Source organism: Petaurus breviceps, unplaced genomic scaffold (assembly GCF_028583685.1).
Source record: "Petaurus breviceps papuanus isolate PSGF00001 unplaced genomic scaffold, PetGlider_PUasm1.0 688, whole genome shotgun sequence".
In the NCBI taxonomy this organism is placed as follows: Eukaryota; Metazoa; Chordata; class Mammalia; order Diprotodontia; family Petauridae; genus Petaurus; species Petaurus breviceps.
In genome coordinates this window covers 9,206,195-9,225,240 of record NW_027186457.1, presented here as the reverse complement: position 1 = coordinate 9,225,240, position 19,046 = coordinate 9,206,195, and the positions used below count along the sequence as shown (strand labels likewise).

At 37.6% G+C, this 19,046-nt stretch overlaps 1 protein-coding gene across 1 annotated transcript in view; it reads left to right on the top strand.

The window, feature by feature from the left end:
- The window catches only part of COL4A4 (collagen type IV alpha 4 chain), a 152,111-nt gene that overhangs the window by 12,140 nt on the left and 120,925 nt on the right, over positions 1-19,046 (top strand). The window contains exons 2-4 of the mRNA XM_069104553.1: positions 1,550-1,724; positions 5,545-5,587; positions 11,452-11,529. Of these exons, the coding sequence (XP_068960654.1) occupies positions 1,669-1,724; positions 5,545-5,587; positions 11,452-11,529 (177 nt within the window). The 5' untranslated portion in view covers positions 1,550-1,668. The remainder of the gene's footprint in view (positions 1-1,549; positions 1,725-5,544; positions 5,588-11,451; positions 11,530-19,046) is intronic.

Sequence of the window (19,046 nt, the reverse complement as noted above, 5' to 3'; positions counted from 1 at the left end):
ACTCCCGTTCACGTAGTCATCAGTCCAGCCAACGGAGCCTTCTTCTTGTTCAGTACAAATACTATTGGATCTCCAATACCTGTGCCTTTGCACAGACTGTGCCATGCTCCTGGGCTGCTTTTCTTCCCATATCCTTTTACAATCTCTATTTTCCTTTAAAGCTTAGCTCAAGTGTCATATCCTACATGAGACCTTTTCTGATTCCCCTAAATGCCAATGCTTCCTCTGTGTATGCATACATACACACACACATCAGTAACCCTCTCTTCCACTTTGTCTGCTGTCCTAGTGTGAAATAAACTTTCTCTCTCTCTCTCTCTCTCTCTCTCTCTCTCTCTCTCTCCCTCCCGCCCCCTTCTTGGATGGCTCTTACTGCTCCAGGGCTATAGTTTCCTGCCCTTCTCTAAAAGGCTTTTAACTCTCACAGCTGCCCACTATGCTTCTATAGTCTCCACCTGCCTGCAACGACACCCACCTCTCCTGTCTCCCCATTTTCTTCTGCTTTCTCTACTCTCTCAACTGTCCTGTCTATTACAAGCATATCCTTTTTCTCCTCAAAGGTGGGAGGGGAGAGGGAAGGCAAGTGGGGGGGTGGTTCAGATCAGCTTAGCCTTCCTTTAGCATCATCATCTTTTTGATGTTCTCTTCAAGAACAAAGAACAAACGACAAGTACTTCCTCCATGTCTCCTGTGAGCTTGGTCAAAAGACCTGATATGTATACATGGCATCTTCCCCATGGGCTGTAAGCTCCTTGAGGACTGGGACTGTTTGATTCATTTCTTTCTATCTCCAGAACCTAGCACAGTGCCCAGAACTTCCTCAGCATGTAAGGAATGCCTGCTAAATGATGGATTTTCATTGCATTTTCTAAAGGGGAAAGAAAATTACTCCCAGGCAACAAGAAAGTATAAAAAACCAGGAGAATTTCACATTCACAAAAAAAGCTGGCAATCTAAAACACTGGCTTGGTGTATGTGATATTTGTAGTACTGGGTATTTTATATTTGTAGTACTGTAGTAATGGATACTCTAGTATCCATGCCCCTACTGCTACATATGTGTATATGTGTGTACATGCATATACCTATACATCTATACGCATATGTTCATGATATAAAATATACATGTATGTATACACACACATATTCAAACACACATATGTGAATATATTTTGTATGACCTCTACCACTAATTATTTGTATTACTTTGGGCAAGTTATTTATACTTCTCTGGACCTCTGTGGTTCCACCGCTAAGGTGGGAGGTTGAACTAGGTCTCTAAAGTTCTTTCTAGTTCTGGTACTTGGTGATTGCATGTTAAAAAAAAAAAGCACAAATTAAGCATGAGTGTGACTTCTCCCAATAATTTTTATTAAATTTAAATATCCCACAGAAAGAGTAAGGTAATTCCTCAAAAAGGCTATTTGTTGAATCGCTTCCTCAGAAGGAACGTTCTCATTTTGCTCATTATTATGTGAATAATGAAATAATGAATAATTAACAACAAGCATACTGGTTTTAAGGGAATTTTTCTTCTTAATATATACAGATTTCAAAGCAGGACTACATAGGTTATCGCTTAGAGACAAGATTCATGCGAATGGAAGGAAAGACTGACTGAGGACCTTTATAGGAAGTGAAGACCTGAATGGGAAGTCATTAGTGCGAATGGCATTAATGAAGTACTCTTTCAGATGGCTTAAACAGTTTGTAATGGGTCCTTGGTAAGTGTCATGACTGTGCCCATCTATTTTCATATATTGAACTCTTTGAAACGGGCATTATATAGAAAACTGTTACTTGCATGCTTTCTGCTTTTGTAAAAATGAATTCTATAAGCTTAAGATAACCTAATGTCTACTTTACTTTATTCATGCTGTGGTGAAAGGCTTTTTATCATTTAAATCCTAAGCAGACCTTTTTTTCTTTTAAATATTAATTAAAAATTAGTGTTGTCATCAGTTAGAATATAGCATAACTCAGTAGACAAGGAATGCAATAATACTATTAATGCCTGTCATATATGCATACATACATACACATATATAAAGGACTATAGGTGTATATTTATATGTGCATATATGTTTGTATGTGTGTATTATGTGTAGATGTATGTGTGTGCATATATATACATAAATATATATCCTTTAAGCTTTTCAAAGTGTTTTACATATGTTAAAATTGAAGTTTAAATTGCAACTCTGCCTGTAATTCCCTCTGACTGAAGAATAATTTGTAAATGCTGCACTTCCCTCATAGATAAGCACTTAAGACAATACATTGCATCATGCTGGTATGAAGTTTAACCTGACAAATTAAATCTAAAACCTTTAGACAATAACAATATATTGTGAAAGTTAGTTATAAAAATTATGTGAATCACACAATTTTGCTGGAGAGGTAAAGAAATTCCTTTGAAAGAACTAAGTAAATCTAACTTAGAAAGGACTTTAAATGCCATTAAGTTGGACTCCCTGACCAGTATATAAATTCTCTTCACTAGATGCACAATAAAAGGCTGTCCAGCTTCTTCCCCACCCCCACCCCCACCCCCAAACACTGGCAGAACTCATTACTTTATCAATCAGTAAAACAACAAGTATTCATTAAGGGCCTACTATGTGATAGAACAGGGGTGGGGAACCTCTGGCCTTGAGGACACACATGGCCTCAAGGATACACATGGCCCTCTAGGGCCTCAAGTGTGGCCCTTTGACTGAATCCAAACTTTATAGGACAAATCCCCTTAATAGAATGATTTGTTCTGTAAAACTTGAACTCAATCAAAAGGCTGCACCCAAGGACCTAGAAGGCCACATGTGCCCTCAAGGCTGCAGGTTCTACACCCCTGTGCTGGATTCTGTGCTAGTTGCTAGGGTATATACAGACAAAAGAATTAGCCCAAAGGTATCATGAATTAGTCCATTTCAATGCTGGAAAGAGCTCTTTGTGAGAATATTCTGCCCTAGATAACTCAGTGGACAGATTGCTGGGGTGGAATCAGGAAGATCTGAATTCAAATCCAATCTCAGATATTTACTAGTTGTGTGACCCTGGGGAAGTCATTTAACCTGTTTGTCTCAGTTTCCTCAACTGTAAAATAGAGATAACAATAGCATCTACCTCCCAAGTTTGTTGTGAAGATCAAAAGGAAATAATGTATGTAAAGCACTTAGTCTGGGACATACTAGATACTATAAAGATGCTTATTTCCTTCCACCCCCTTTTTATATTTTCTCAAAATTTGCCCCTCAGTAACTAGGTTCCACAAGTCCTTATTCTTGTCTCTGGAGCTATGCACAATAAGTCCTTGTTAGAATCTAATTTATTTGGAATAATTATAGAAAAGACTAATGAAAAGTCCACATTATTGATTATTTTTATGGGAAATTAGAATTCAATTACTTTCAATTACATACTGCAATACGAACTGGCTATTTAGAAGCATCTTGGCTTAATGAAAGTGACATTTGACTGATGGGAAGACATTTCTAATTCCGTTTCTGCTAACTATGACTTGGGCAAATCATTTCCCCTCAGATACCTCACTTTTCCATCAATAGAATGGGGATAATAAGTGCCCTACCATCTCATAGGGTTCTTGTGAGAACAGAATGAGACAATGTATTTTGAAAACTAACTGCTATACAGAAATATACTCATTGATAGTTAACAACGAGTAGTAACTTACAAATCAGTGTTCTAAGTTTACTCTCTTCAATATTAAAACATCACCATCTCTCCCCACATCTCCTGTGTTTGTGCTTTAATTTGCTGGTGGATAGAGACCAATGCCAACTTAGTTCTTTTGGGAATTTTCATAACAAATTAGCCAGGTGTGAAATTACAAGATTTTATTATAGGATAAAGGGCTCCCTATATAGAATGCATCTATATTTAAAAAAACTATTGACATAAAATCATGGTCCTCTTCTAGACCCCTAGTTTTTCAACATATGAGTCATGAGTTTCAGATGGATGCATGCCTTAGATTCTCCTTTGCTTTCATCTATTTAAAGTGAGCTTATCAGCAACACAAGGAGATTGCTTGTAAGTGGGGAAAGAATGTTCACATAAGACAAAAGACTTTGGAAGAAAAATGAATGGACAAAAAAGGGGAGGTCCTTGAATAAGTCATTTAAGGTGACATGGTAAAACTTTGGTCATATAATCAGATAGAATGGTGTCACATCCCAGTGGTGCCATTTACTTTGTTGTGGACTTTGGGCAAACTCTGGACCTCCCTTATCTCATTTGTGAAATGAAGGGGGTGAGACTAGATGATTTCTCAGGTCCCATTCAACTCCAAGTCTATGATCATATAAGTCTGTACCTCAGTTTCTTCATACCTAAAATAGGAATAATACTTAGGCTACCTTTTTTTTAAGATGTAATGAGATTATGGGAGCGAAAGCATTTTGTTAACCATAAAACATATATAAATGTGTGCTATTTTGAAGTCATTTTTATTGTTTTGATAATTTTATTTATTTTACATCACCTTTATTTTCAATACATCCCTTGTTCCCCATGCCTACCCAGTGAGCCATCTCTTGTTAAAAAAAAAAAGTTTAAAAAGAGAAATAAAAAAAAACAATCCAGTGAAAACAATGAAAACATTACATGCCTGAAAGTATAGGGAGTATTTCACAACCATACAGTACCCATCTCTGTCAACAGGAAAAGGGGCAGTTTTTCCTCTACTTGAACATTCAGATTCTCTTCTTTTTTTTTCTTTCTCTTTACTTTGATTAATCATTGTATATGTTTTGTTTTCCTGGTTCTGCTTATCTCACTGTATCAGTTCATATAAGTCTTCCCATGCTTCTTAGAAATCTTCAGTCATCTTTTCTTATGTCAAAGTAATATTTTATAACAACAAATTTATGCAATTCTGCTTTTTCACATATCAATCTTCTACTGAAAACTTAAAACAATTTTCTCTTGTCTAATAAATCAAGTCTGATCTCTCACCCCCTGAATTTTCAAGTCATGTTCTTTCTCTTTGTTTTTTTTCTCCCTTACCTGGAATGTCATCCCCTTTCTCTTTCACCTTTCAAAACCTAGCATAAGCTACCCCCAACCCAACCCACCCCTCTACTCCTTCCAGAAGTTTTCTCTGACTACTCTCAGCCCTCACTATTGACTCTATATTCCAGTACTTAAGGATCTGACCTATATAACTTAGCACTTAGGCTATCTGTTGTGTTTCATTGTCCCCCAGTTGTTTCATGTTTGTTTGTCTGGTTTTTCATTGAGGATAGGAACCATATCCTTTACTTTGTGTGGTCTACAGCACCTAGAAAAATGCTAAACCCAGAGCAGAAGTGGAAGTCATTGCTGGTTGCTTGAAAACAGAAAAGAAGATGGAGGGAGTGAGTGGCAGAGAACCAGCTCTGAGAGTTTGCATCTTCTTGTTCAGCTAGTGACAAGAAATCTATTAGAGATGAAGAGAGGCCCCTGTCAATTCACCATTATTCATTTCTATTTTGTTTTCCATCAGAGTGAACAACTTAAACTAAACTGGATTTTTCTTTTTATCAGGTCGCTTGTAATTACTCTCTTTTCTATACAACAAGTTTATGGGGTAAGTATATCAATTGGAGATTATTCTCAGGTTTTTTATTCTATGCATACATTTTTTTTCAATTTTACAAGGTAATAAGGAAGCCAAACAAAATAGAAGTTTACCCCCCCACCCCCGTCTTCTCTTTCCAGTGTGATGTAGTGGGAAGCACTCGGTCCGATTCCCAATCTGCCACCAAATGTTATGTGATTTTGAGGAAGTTACTTAATCTTTCTATACTTATGTTTCCTCACCTGTAAAACAGGGGTGATGATAGCTAAAACCAATCCATCTCGTGATAATGCTGAGTGGCAATCTGATCTACTGTCAAGAGAGCACTGTATTGACTTGTATTGGGTTCTAGCTGCAATGTTGTTGCTAACTAGCTGTGTGACCTTGAACAAGTCATTCCTGAGCATCTGTAAAATGAGTGTTCAACCAGATTAACTCTTTGAATTCAACCTAATAGGATATGAATAAAGATAACAGATTAAGAGCACTTTGAAATTTCTAAAATACTATGCATACTCACTATGCTATATTTCCCTCCATTTTTCTCCTTACTACATTCACTCCCATGCTAAACTTTTCCCTTTTCCTTTCCTGTCTCACAAGTCATTAATTTAAAGGGTTTACAACTCCTCCCCCCTCCCCCCAGCCCTTACAACCAGTGACTATAACACTCTAACCAAAATTTCCTTCATCCTGTTCCCTCTTATATTGCCACACACACAAAAAAACGTTGACATCCAAAGATGTCACCAAATGAGAAGTGAGAAACAGTGTCTAAAAGTCAGATTTTAAGAAAGAATATATGGAATAAATTAGTAACCTTGGGAATTGAATAAAGGAAAAGGCCTAGAATGACTTTTACTCAAACCTCCCATACAACAAAGATAGTCCTAACAATAACTCAGAGAGAGCTAGGAGTTTTACCAAGTTTTTTCCCACAACAACCCAGTAAGGTAAGTAGTACAAATATTCTCCCCATTTTGCAGATGAGGAGACTTGGGCTTCCATTGAGACTTAAGTCATACATGCCTCTCAATTATATCTTTAGAATCTTCAGGCTAAGTGAATCATCCCTTATTCTTTATCTAGAGATTCTGAGATGTTTGTCTTTGAGACTATCCAATCATATTGCTATCTAGATGACCAATGTTTATATTCTTAAATTTTTGTTTGTCTAACTTAAGAGCTTTGTTGTTTCTAAAATATGTACCATGAGAAGTATTGTGGAGTACTGGCTAGAGGTTTGGCTTGAGAAACAGGAAGAACTGAGTTCAAGTATTGCCTCTGATATATACTGGCTGTGTGACCTTGGACTAGTCACTCATCTGTCAGTGCCCCTGGGTAATTCCCTAAGACTAATAACTATGAGCCAGTTCCCAAACTGTATTTGTTGAGGAAGTTTCCACACTGATAGGTAGCTCTTCATATTGATGAAATAATGTAAATAGATAAATTAATACATGTATACATTATCCATTTTAGAAGACTAGATCTTTTCTTAGAATCTGTTTTATTCTTACAATGGTGTTCTTTTGGGCATATTTAAAGCAGGAAATAATATTTAAGGATCATAGTCAGAGAACTGTATTTGAATACTGATTCTGTCTCCTTGTACAAGTCATGTCAAGTCTCTAGACCCATTTTCCGCATCTTGTTGCAAACATGCTCATCTATCTTTAGTAGCTGCTATCAATCTTTGAAGTGACAACTTCCTTAAAATGTAACAAAATAATCATTTGCCACAAATCTTTCATTGAGAATGGAAGTAAAAAGAAATACTCTTGCCAGTATGATCAAGGTACATGTATATCTATTGTCCTGTTAGAGATTTCACTGAACACATAGTAATTGTATCCCAACCTCAAATGACCCAAGTGTTCAGGTTACCTATGTGCTTGTTTGCAGTTACGGTTTGACTGGAAACATTTTTTAAAAAATCTTATCATGAGTTTCTACTGGCTTTGAACTTAATGTTTCTGCATTTGAAGATAATGAGCTACTTGTTGACTCTAGGGTATTTCTTTGAAGTTTCAAATGATTTTTTTTTTGTTTAAATTATCTAGTTGTGAAAATATCTTCACTTATGTACTTTTAGAATACATAGTTTGTTTAAATACATAGCATTACTGAATAATATTTAAATTGAAATTTTTTTTACATATTCTTCAACCAATTTTTTTTTCCTTTGAAAGAAGTATGGATAGTGACACTGAAGTGGGGATGTACGGGGCAGCTAGGTGGTACGGTGGATAGGACACCAGCCCTGAAGTTAGATGGACCTGAGTTCAAATGTGACCTCAGATACTTACTAACTGTGTGACCCTGGGCAAGTCACTTAATCCCATTTCCTTAAAGAAAAGAAATGGAGGTGTGTGTGTGTGTGTGTGTGTGTGTGTGTGTGTGTGTGTGTGTATGTATCCAGGTGGAGGGATGATTTTTACATTATGCACTGTTGGGAGCTGGCAATGGCCAATTAACAGAAAGTATAGGATGGCAATGATGGAAGGGAATTTAGAGGTATTATATTTTAAATCCTTCATGTTATCACAATATCATCGTTTTAGAGTTAAGAGGGACCTAAGAAATCATCTACATCCTCCCACCTCCCCCCATTTGTTCATTTAAGTGCTTCCAAATGGCACTTACTTTATCCAACCTGACTATTCAATCACTTACTTGAGAGCCTTTTTCAGGAAAACTGAGTGAGGAGGACTGTGAGGAGTTAAAATGATTTGCCCAGGATCTCACAGTTAAAAAGTGGAAGAGCCTTTGAAGAGAAATCAGATACTCTTTCACACTATGGGTACAGTAATTTGTACAAATTCACAGTTTAATGGTTGGTTGACAGAGCAAGTATTAGAATTCGAATCTTCTAGCCATTTAACCTTGGGCAAGTCACTTAACCCCAACTGCCCTCCAAAAAAAAAAAAAAGAATTCAAATCTTCTTGGGTCTTCTGACTTCCTTCTTACTTCTCCCCATTCCCAGCTTAGACCTCTTCCCATAATACTTTAACACAGCCTTTTGTTTCAAAACATGAACCTTAAAAAAATAGAAAAAGAGGTGAAGAAGTCTTTTTTGTACCAATATTTAGGTCCGGACTGATACGCATATTGAATGGTTAAGTCACTGAATATTGTGTTCAGATGGTTTTCTCACTACTCTTTTCATTATCTCCACACTCAAGACTCTTACCTAGTACCTCCCCTATCATGCTTTTGGGATGAATAGCCCACCTCTTCAAATGTAGGTGTATTTCCTTTGGGCCACAAATCAGCTAATTTATGTAAATGTTTTTGGCTTTTAAATGTAACTGTATATTTAGTAAACTGCTTTCTTTAGAAGTGGGCAGGAAGGAAATAGAAAAATGGTGAGTAAGTTAGATGGGTTAGCTGCCAAGGTATGGAAGAAGAAATGTGTTATGAAAGAAATTGTGTAAAGTCAGACCATCTTGTATGGTTATTGAGTTGTGTCTAACTTCGTGATCCCATTTGGGGTTTTCTTGGCAAAGATACGGGAATGGTTTGTCATTTCGTTCTCCAACTCATTTACAGATGAAGAAATGGAAGTCAGCAAGGCTAAATGACTTGCCCAGGGTCACCCAGTTAGTAAGTGTATGAGCTAGATTTAAACTCAGAAAGATGAGTCTTCCTGATTTCAGGACAGGCAATCAATCCATCCACTCTAACACATAGCTGCCCTGAGTATCTCATAGTTGGGGTTGGGAAGGGTAGGTGAGTGGAAGGGAAATGAGGCCTGGGGTGGGTGAAGCAACCAACTGAGGTCTTACACTGCTTTAGGGGACGTAGTTTTAGTTTGATCTCTAGAGTTATGTCTGGGGGATTAGACACTGAAACCACTTTGCTTCCTTTAGTGTGTGAGAATGAGAACTTGCCTGTCCTGGGGGTGATCTAAGGAAGATTAGAATTAGATTATTAGAAAATTAGATCGAAGGAAATTAGAAACAAGAAAATTACAAGTCAAACCCAAGGATTAGTTAAGCTGGATGAAGCTGAATTCTGAAACTATAAGATCTATCAGTAATTTGCCCACCTAGATACGATTTCTCTGACACTCCTCTCAGAACAGCCAGTTAAGTCTCGTCCTCTTAACGGTTCAAGGTAAGACTTGTACTGTTAATGGTTGAATGAGCATATGATATTCTGATGACTCACTATGGAGGAGAAGTACTGACAGGACACAACTCTAGGCCCAAGGTGGAAATCTAAGGGAAAGGATCCTATTTAATTCCTTGGGCAGTAACAGTAAATGAAACCTGTGATGAAGAAGCACAGAACCTTCTGTTTAAGCATGCTGCTAGTGTTTTTACATCTTACCCTTACAATTCAATGCTAGGGAGTTCTCTCTTGATGTTATCAAAGCTTTGGTTAGCTGTCACGTTGGAAAGGTGGTGATAAACTTATTCACACTAAAGTTAATTTTATTAATATATATTATATAATATATAATATAATAATAATTAATTAATTAATGACTGATAATTCAAAATGTTACCTATGTGAGGGGCTTTTTTATCTTGACATGGAGTAGGCCTTAGACCCAAAGACTGAATTTATAATGCAATAGAAATTAGACATCAGTGGTAGTCAGGAGGAGGAAAGATTTCTGTGGAAAATTGGGAACAGGAAGAATTTTCCCCATGCATTTCAAGTCACAATATCAGTTATATGGTTCTATAACTCAACTTAGAAGTAAGATGAATCCCAGTTATGCATTTGATGACAAGGTAACTTCAGCAGTTTTCCCTGGGTGATATTTGCCACTTTATTGCCTTAAACTAAAGGTATTTAGGACTCTGCTCACTTCCTTCTCTCCTAGATTATTTTACTAGTCTCTTTCTCAAATCACTCCCCTCTTTCATCTATCCCCCTCCACACAGAAGCCAAAATTATTTTCCTATATCACAAATTTGACCATGTCATTCTCCTAGTTAATAAACTCCCACTACCAATTATCTGCTGGATAAATCTCTTTTTGGCATTTCATGCCCATAACAATTTGGCTCCAGACTTATTAAATATTATTATCTCTCACATACTCTACATTCCAGCCAAACTCGATTACTTGATCTTTGTCATGGATTGAAACTAGGTGGCACAGTGGATAGAGTGATTGATAGACTTGGAATCCAGGAAGGTGTGAGTTCAAATCTGGCCTCAGACCCTAATTATGTGACATTGAGCAAGTCACTTAACCTGTTTGCCTCAGTTTCCTTATCTGTAAAATGGGGGTAATAATAGTAGTAACTACCTCCCAGGGTTATTGTGGGGATCAAATGATAGTAATATTTGTAAAGCACTTTGCAAACCTTACAAGGTCATTTAAATGGTAGCTGTTATTATTATTATTATTGTTATTCAATTTTCCATCTCTGTGGCTTCATATAAGCTAGTCCCCACTCATGAAATACATTCCCTCTCCTTAGAATCTCTTGCTTTTTTCTTCATTTGTTCAGTCCAAGCATAATTTCCCACGTGTAGTTTTTTTCTGACTTACCTTCCCACTAGAGAGCTACCCTCCCAAAACCCCATACTTTGTACTTTCTTTTTATGCAAATTGCATTTACTTATATGTGTTCATTGAATTGAGTCGAATATAAACTCCTTGAAGGCAGGAGTTATTTGTTTTTGCCTTTGTAACCCATTGCCTAGTACTAATACTTAGTAGGTGCCTAACGAATTTGATTGGTCAATCATTACTTATGACTGATCCAGTATTGGCACCTCATGGATTGAAAGATAAAAAAAATTTACCAAATTTCAACGAGTGAGTTAGACTGTGTAGTTTCATGTCCTTGTATTCCAAAGTAAACTGTGTCTTACTGCTAAGCAACTTTTTTTTTTTAACTTTCAGGGTGGAAAGAAGTACTTTGGTCCTTGTGGAGGACAAGATTGTTTAGTTTGCCAGTGTTTTCCTGAAAAAGGATCTCGGGTATGTATATAATACTTATACACACATATACATATATAAAATAATAAACAGTTAGCTTGGATAAACTAAGTGCTATTTTGAGACATCAAAATCGATCACCAGGTGATCCCCAATTCCTGGTCACTTTGGGAAATGTATAACTTTTATCATAACTTTCAATAATTAGTTCATCCCATCTTGAAGAGCATTTTCCATGTAATCAGAACTCTATACAGGCAGGCATGGTAGGCCAAATAATCTGGTTGGTCACAGTGCACATATTATAAGTCAAGTCAACAAGCATTTTATTAAGTGACTTGCCATAAAGGAATATAAATTCACATACATATACTTATATACAGATATATGCACACAAATGCATGTATATATATACAGATATGAATATATTTTCCCCCTTTATAAGGGAATATAAATACAAATAGAAAGACAATCCCTTCTATTCTAGTGGGGGAACATTCAGCAATCTTTCATGAATTTGATTTGTAGGACATTTAAAAATATAGATCAAGGGCAGTAAAAATATTGACTTCCATATTTTTCACATTATTCTGATCTCAAAATAAAATGTAATCCAGGGCAAGTTATAATATATATGATTGTCTTAGACTTGAGAGTAAATCATGTGTTGTTAATCTAATTTCCAGTGAAGTATGGCAGTCAGAGAAAATGAAGGAAAGGTTTCTGAAAAGAGAAAAACAGTTCTTTACTGTAAGGGGCCCAGACATAGCTTTACTTCTATCGCCCCTATTACATCTATTTCTGCCAGTGAAGAAGGAAGTTTAGAATATTGCTTCACGTAAAACCACACTAAAAATTTCAGTAAGGACATGATGTTTTACATTTCCCTCTATACTATACCATCAGCCACTCGGTCTGGGCACACTCAGTTATTTTCTGAAAGTTTTCCTTGTTCATCCTAAACTTTCGAGATTCTGATTCAGAATACAAGTTGATGGAAGAAAGAGGAAAATCAGCAGAAATGGAGAGAATTATCTTGGGGGGAAATTCTGTTCTCTGCATGTACAGCCCTTCTCCCCTTTTGTAACCTTTTCATTATAAAATCTTTTTTAAAAACTTAATGAATGTTGTTTTCTGAGATGAGGCTCTGGAATTCCATGGAGGTGGTTAATCTCCCTGTTGTTCCAACTTGGCTGGAACAATGAAAACAAAAATATTCCATGGTCTTACAGGAAGGCGTGTTCTAAAAAGCTCTGGACAATTCTTTGAGCCAAATCTTGCCTACTCTTTTGAAGTCTGACTTTCCTACGTCAATCTTGTGTGGAATGTACATGGCTACTTAAGGACTGAAATTCAGTAAAGATTAGTGGGTTAAGATGGGAAAAGACACTCTTGAAGGGAAGAACTGTGTCTTCTATAACTGTTTACTCCATAGGGGCTTGCGTGTGGTAGGCACCGAGTAAAAATGAGGCTCTTTATGCTTTAATTTGGTTGTATCACAGCCCACTGGCTTGGCATGAGTATTCCTTGACCTCTTTTCATTATTTACTCTCAAATCAGGCAGGTCTTTGTGAACTCAGATCAAGCTACTTTAAGTGTGTAGTGGGATGAGAACCAGACCCAAAAATACACAGGAGAGAGGAAAGAAATTCCGAAGAGGACAAAGAGAAGCAAGGCAATGTGGAACCAGGGTTCTCAGGCCTGGCTCTTATAACTTGGTCGTCTCATGATGTGCAGTGAGCCAACATCTTAAAATCTGTTTCCTTATCAGCAAAATGGAGATCTTAATGCTTGTTCTCCCTAACTCATGAGACTTTTAGAAAGATTAAATGAGGTCATGTCTGTTAAAAGCCCTTCAAAAACTAAAGTATAATAGAGATGTAGAAGTCCTATTGCTTGGATGTGGGGTTAGGGAATCATATTCATTACATCTTTGGGCTATAGACTATAAAAATAATATCAAGGAGAGAATCACGAAATCACAGAACTGCTAAATTTCATACTAGGAAGGGAAAAAGAGCCATTTAGTCCCACTGGTGCCTGACAAAGGATTCCCTTTAAAATAAATCTTGCATAAAACTGTCAGGTGGGGTTAAAGTCACTCCCACCTGAGGGTAACCCCTTTGACTTTTGGATAGTTCTAATTGTTAGAATAGCAGCTAGGTGGGGCAGTAGATAGAGTGCCAACCTGGAGTTAGGAAGACTCATCCTGAGTTCAGATCTGGCCTCAGACACTTACTGGCTATGGGACCCTGGGCAAGTCACTTAACCCTATTTGCCTCAGTTGCCTCTTCTAGAAAATAAGCTGGAGAAGGAAATGTCAAACCACTCCAGTATCTTTGCCAAGAAAACCCCAAATGGGGTCGGGTCATGAAGAGTCAGACACAATTGAACAATACAATTTTTTTCTTTGCTTTTTTTGGAGGGAATAAGGTAGGGCAATTGGGGTTAAAAGACTTGCCCAAGGTCACATGGCTAGTTTTTTGTGTTAAGTGACTGAAGTTAGATTTGAACTCAGGTCCTCCTGACTCCAGGGCTGGTGTTCTATTCACTGCGCCACCTAGCCACCCCTGAACAATACAATTGTTAGAAAGTTTTTTGCTTACGTCAAAACCAAATCTCCGTTTTTTACAATAGCAACCTATTTCTCCATTCAAATACTTGAAGATAGCAATTGTCTCCCTTACATCATCTCCTCCACACTAAATATCCTCAGGTCCTTCAACCAGCTTTCACATGGCATGAATTTTAAATTCTTCCCACCTTGATGCTTGCCCTCCTGCGAACATCCTCCAGATTAGAAATGGCCTTACTAAAATATGATGCTCAGAATGCACCCTTCCAATGGGGTCTGACCAGGGCTGAGTACAATGGGCCACTCACCTCCTTATTCCTGGACATTATGCCTCTTAATTTTTTTTGTTATGAATTTTACTAACATAACAAATAGTAACATTTATATTTCCTTATACAAAGAAGAATAGAGAAAGAGGACACATGAGATAGTACATTTCTGTTATCTACAACTCAGGTTATATATATATATATATGTATATTTTTTCATATATATAATATATATCTTTTCAGTGCTTCACTGATGATGAAATATTATCAGCATCTTTCTTCTTTTTTGATGTTGTGTCTCTTCTAACTCAGCTGAAGATGGGCAGGGATACAGCTGAGCAAGGCTCAGCATGGCTTAGTGGGTAAAGTCTTAAGGCCCTTAAAATCACAGACCACAGTTTAAGACCTGCCAGAGGCAAGTCCTTTCCAATTCTGAGGTTCTGTGACAATTCAGTTGACCAAATTAAATTCGCCGTGGCTGGGAGACTCTGGGTAAGACATCTAATCTCTCAGTGCTCCAGGAAATTCTTTAAGATTCAAAGTTGTAGAGGAGATTCTAACCTTCATTGGTCAAGGGAGTTCCCCAACACAGGCACAGTGGCTGAGATCGTAATTAGCTTTTATTTAGCTCTCCTGCTTCACTCATTTTAAGCTCAAAGTTCACTGAACCCTCCTTCTATCCCCACCCCCAACATTTTTGGGTAAACTACTGCCTAACCACACTTGTCTTTATCCTCTCTAACAAGTTTTAACCTATGCTATCCCCATTCACTTTTATCATATGAGATCTTACCTGCTGTTCTAGCTTGGCAAGATCTCTTTGGATCTTGCTTCAGTCATTTCATGTGTTAGTTTTACTCCCAGGTGTGTTTCTCCTCTGCCTGTAAAGCTAAAAGCTAACTTCTCAGCCTGGCATTTGAAACTCTCCACAATATATCCTTACCCTATCTTCTCTGGGTTAGTCCATTCACTTTTTCCTGAATACCTCTTACCTATTTTCATATCTGTGACTTTTTTCCAGCCATTTTCTCCTGCTTGAAATGTCCTTCCTTCCCTTCTCAACTTATTTTAAGCTCATCTTCTCTTCAAAGTCCTCCATATGTCCAAAGGCTTTCCTCGTCAGTCAGTCAATAGACATTTATGAAACACCTATTTCTACATGCCAGACTTTGTGCTAAGCCTTGGGGATACAGAGAATGGCAAAAAGACTGTCCCTGCCCTTGGGACAGTTGGGGGGGGGCAACTTGAAAACAATAAATATAGGAACAAGCTCTATGAAGGATAAATAGGAAATGAGCAACTTGAATTAAGACAGATTCAGTAAAGTTTCCTGAAGAAAGTTGGTCTTCTTAGCCCCAAATTTCAAACAAACATGTTTTTAAAAACCTAAAAAAGGTGCTAACTATGCATTAGGAAGAAGTAACCAGCTTTTCTGTCATAAAATTCTGGTCAAACTGTCAAATATTTTCCGGAACCTATCTCTCTCTGGGTTCCTATAAACATTAGTGTCAGTTTAATTTCTTTTTTTTCTTTTTTCTTTTTTACCTTTTTGAAGGGGGAAGGCAGGGCAATTGGGGATAAGTGACTTGCTCAAGGTCACACAGTAATTCTGTCAAGTGTCTGAGTCTGGATTGGAACTCAGGTCCTCCTGACTCCAGGGCCAGTGTATTTTCACCAGTTTCATTTCTTTGGTACTTATCACAGATTGCCTCTTGTCTTAGTCATCCTCTTATGTGTTCATGTCTTAAATTTCCCACTCAGACCATATATACCTTGGAGCACTGGCTTAGTTAGGTCTTATGTGCTATAGTATCCCTGAGGTGCTTTGTACAGAGCATTTATTCAATAAATATGATTTAAACCTTTGATTTGATAATTGACTTCATTGATCAACTATTAACAATTAACTACAATTGACAGTTGGCAACTACAAGGAATGATTAGCAACAATTAACTAAACCAGTTAGCGAACTCCTGAGTGAAGACACAGAGACCATTAGTTGAGAGGTAGGGAGAGGACGAGATACTCCACTGCCCATCTCTTGCACCTTCAGCTTTCTACCTTGTAATTCACATAGCAGTCTGATATATACCTCACTAAGGCACTTGGGTATTAAGAGTGTCTTACAATTATCTATGATTCTATTTAACCTCCTTACCAGCCTGTGAGGTCCATGAGGGCAAAGACTGTATCTTATTTAGATTTTGTTCCTCTCTATTGCCTTGGTAAGATGCTCTGCACATAGTAGGTATTTAATTAGTAAAGAAATAATGAAGGAACCAAAGTATGGCATTCAAAGGAGCTGTGTGTGTGCTGGAGTGTGGGGTTTCTAGATGGAAAGAGAACTACTTTTTAATCCTTCCTCTTCCTCTGTTGAGCATTTTTTTCTAAGTAAATAATCTCATTTCAATGGGAAAATTGTTTGGGTTTTTTTTTCTGGAATTAATGCCCTGGTGAATAACTCATAGAGCCACAGGAACTGGACCTTTGAACTGAAGCCATATGTGTTCTACATACAGTTACTTGGGAGCCGTTACATAGGCTAGATTACAGATTTTCACATCTTACTTGAGTGGAAAGTGGGACTTTTCAGCCAAGGTAGAATGAGAAAAACTGCCTTGATAGTCACTCACCCAATGTTGAACTGATTTTGATGAATCTAGCAGTCACAGAATCTCAGAATTAGATTAGGACCTTACTTCAACTCCCACTTGACCAAGAATCACTTGTAACAGTATTACTAAAAAATAGGCATCCTGCTACTTTTTTTGAGACTAGATCCTCTTATCTTGTCCAGGCTGGAGGTACAGTTGCCACTCATGGGCCCAATCTCAAGACTGAGTAGTATGCAGCATTCACCAGTTCTATTTTTCCCACCTGGGTCAGTTTTCCCCTCTTTAGATGACTAAGTGGTTCTCCACTACCTTGGGATTCACCATATTGGTATATATGGTTCACCATATTTAGAGTGGACACCCAATCAACTCAGATAAAAACTGGAACTCATGTAATCTCTCAGCCTCAGTGGCCCTCAAGCCATCACTCCTGGCCATCCAGCTTCTTAACAAAGGCCAAGTCAGGCACAGCCACTGCTTCTTGGAGAAGCACATTCTACTTTTGGATAGCTCTCATTTTTAGAATTTTTTTTCTCACTTAAGTTCAGTCTAAATTTGCTTCTTTGAAATTTCAATTCTACTAGATTCTGAGCACTTGGAGAAGAGATACCACACCTTATACTTTTCTGTATCCTTCAAAATGCAATTCATTTATTTCCCCTCCCCTCCAACAAACTTGCATTAAGTATTAGCTGAGTGTAGGCAGCAGTAGGGAAGGTGCTGGGGGAGATGGGTTTGCATAATCAGTAGTCCCTGATCTCATGGAACTTCTTTGCTATCATGAACATGTCATAGGTGCTTGAAGAAGAGGGATTGACTTGACTCTTGGGCACTTGAATGTGCCCCCCATATGGGTGAAGCCCAAAGGTAGAACAATAGTATCAAATACCTCCATCCAACAATGTCCGTGGAGTTTTCTCATGCAATTGTTGTTCAAGTGGCAGCATCTTCAGCTGCAGGTACAGGGATGGGAAAGTATACCAAGGGTAATTTCCAAGGGTTTCTTTGGTCTCCCTCATTCTACTATAAATTCTTTGAGGATTGATGCATTACTTTCTTTTATATTTTAAATTAAAAAAAAATTTTTTTGGATCTGCATGAATGACTGATTTTATTGCTGTAGGGAACTCATAGCATCAACAATGATTTGTTGTTGTTCAGTCATTCTCAGTTGTGTCCAACGCTTTGTGACTCTTTTTGGGGTTTTCTTGGCAGAGATACTGAAGCAGTTTGCCATTTCCTTCTCCAGATCATTTTATAGATGAGGACCTGAGGCAAACAGGGTTAAGTGACTTACCCAGGGTCACACAGCTAGTAAGTCTCTGATGCCAGATTTGAATTCACAATGATGAGTTTCCCTAACTCTAGGTTCAGCAGTTTTATCCACTGTGCCACTTTCTATGTGACAGGCACTGTGCTAAATGCTTTATGATTATTTTCTTATTTAATCCTCAGAATGACCCTAGGAAGTAGGTGCTATTATTACCCCCATTTTATAGTTAGGGAAACTGAGGCAGACAGAGGTTAAGTGACTTGTTCAGGGTCGCTTAGCTCATAAGTATCTAAGGCCAATTTTGAATTTAGGTCTTCCTGACTCTAGACCCAACACTCTTTCAAATCCAGCACCTGGTCCCTTTCTTTACCGTAGTCCCTAACATCTAGCATAGATCTCTACCTGTAATAGAGGCTGAATATTCAAAAGCTAACTGACTTTTCAAACTTTGCTAAATTTCAGCCCTATTTTGTGTTTGGTGAAGTAACAGTGACACCCAGTGGCTCTCCAACTTAGTCACACTTGAGCAGCCTTTAAAACCCCCCCAAAGGTCCAGGAATTCTTTGTTTTTATGACATTTCTCAATCAGTCAATTAACCAGTAAATTCATATTTATAGTAAACTTTATGATGTCCAAGGTCCTTTAATGATGAGTGTTGTGGAGAATGTAGGTATATGAAAAGAGTCAGTCTCTATCCTTAAGGAGTTGATATATATCATTATTAAAATGATCACTATCAACAACAAAAATATTTCACACAAACAAAATAGATAAAGGAGATAAAGGTGAAGGAAGAGACATCAGGAAATGCCTAAAGGTTGGAAT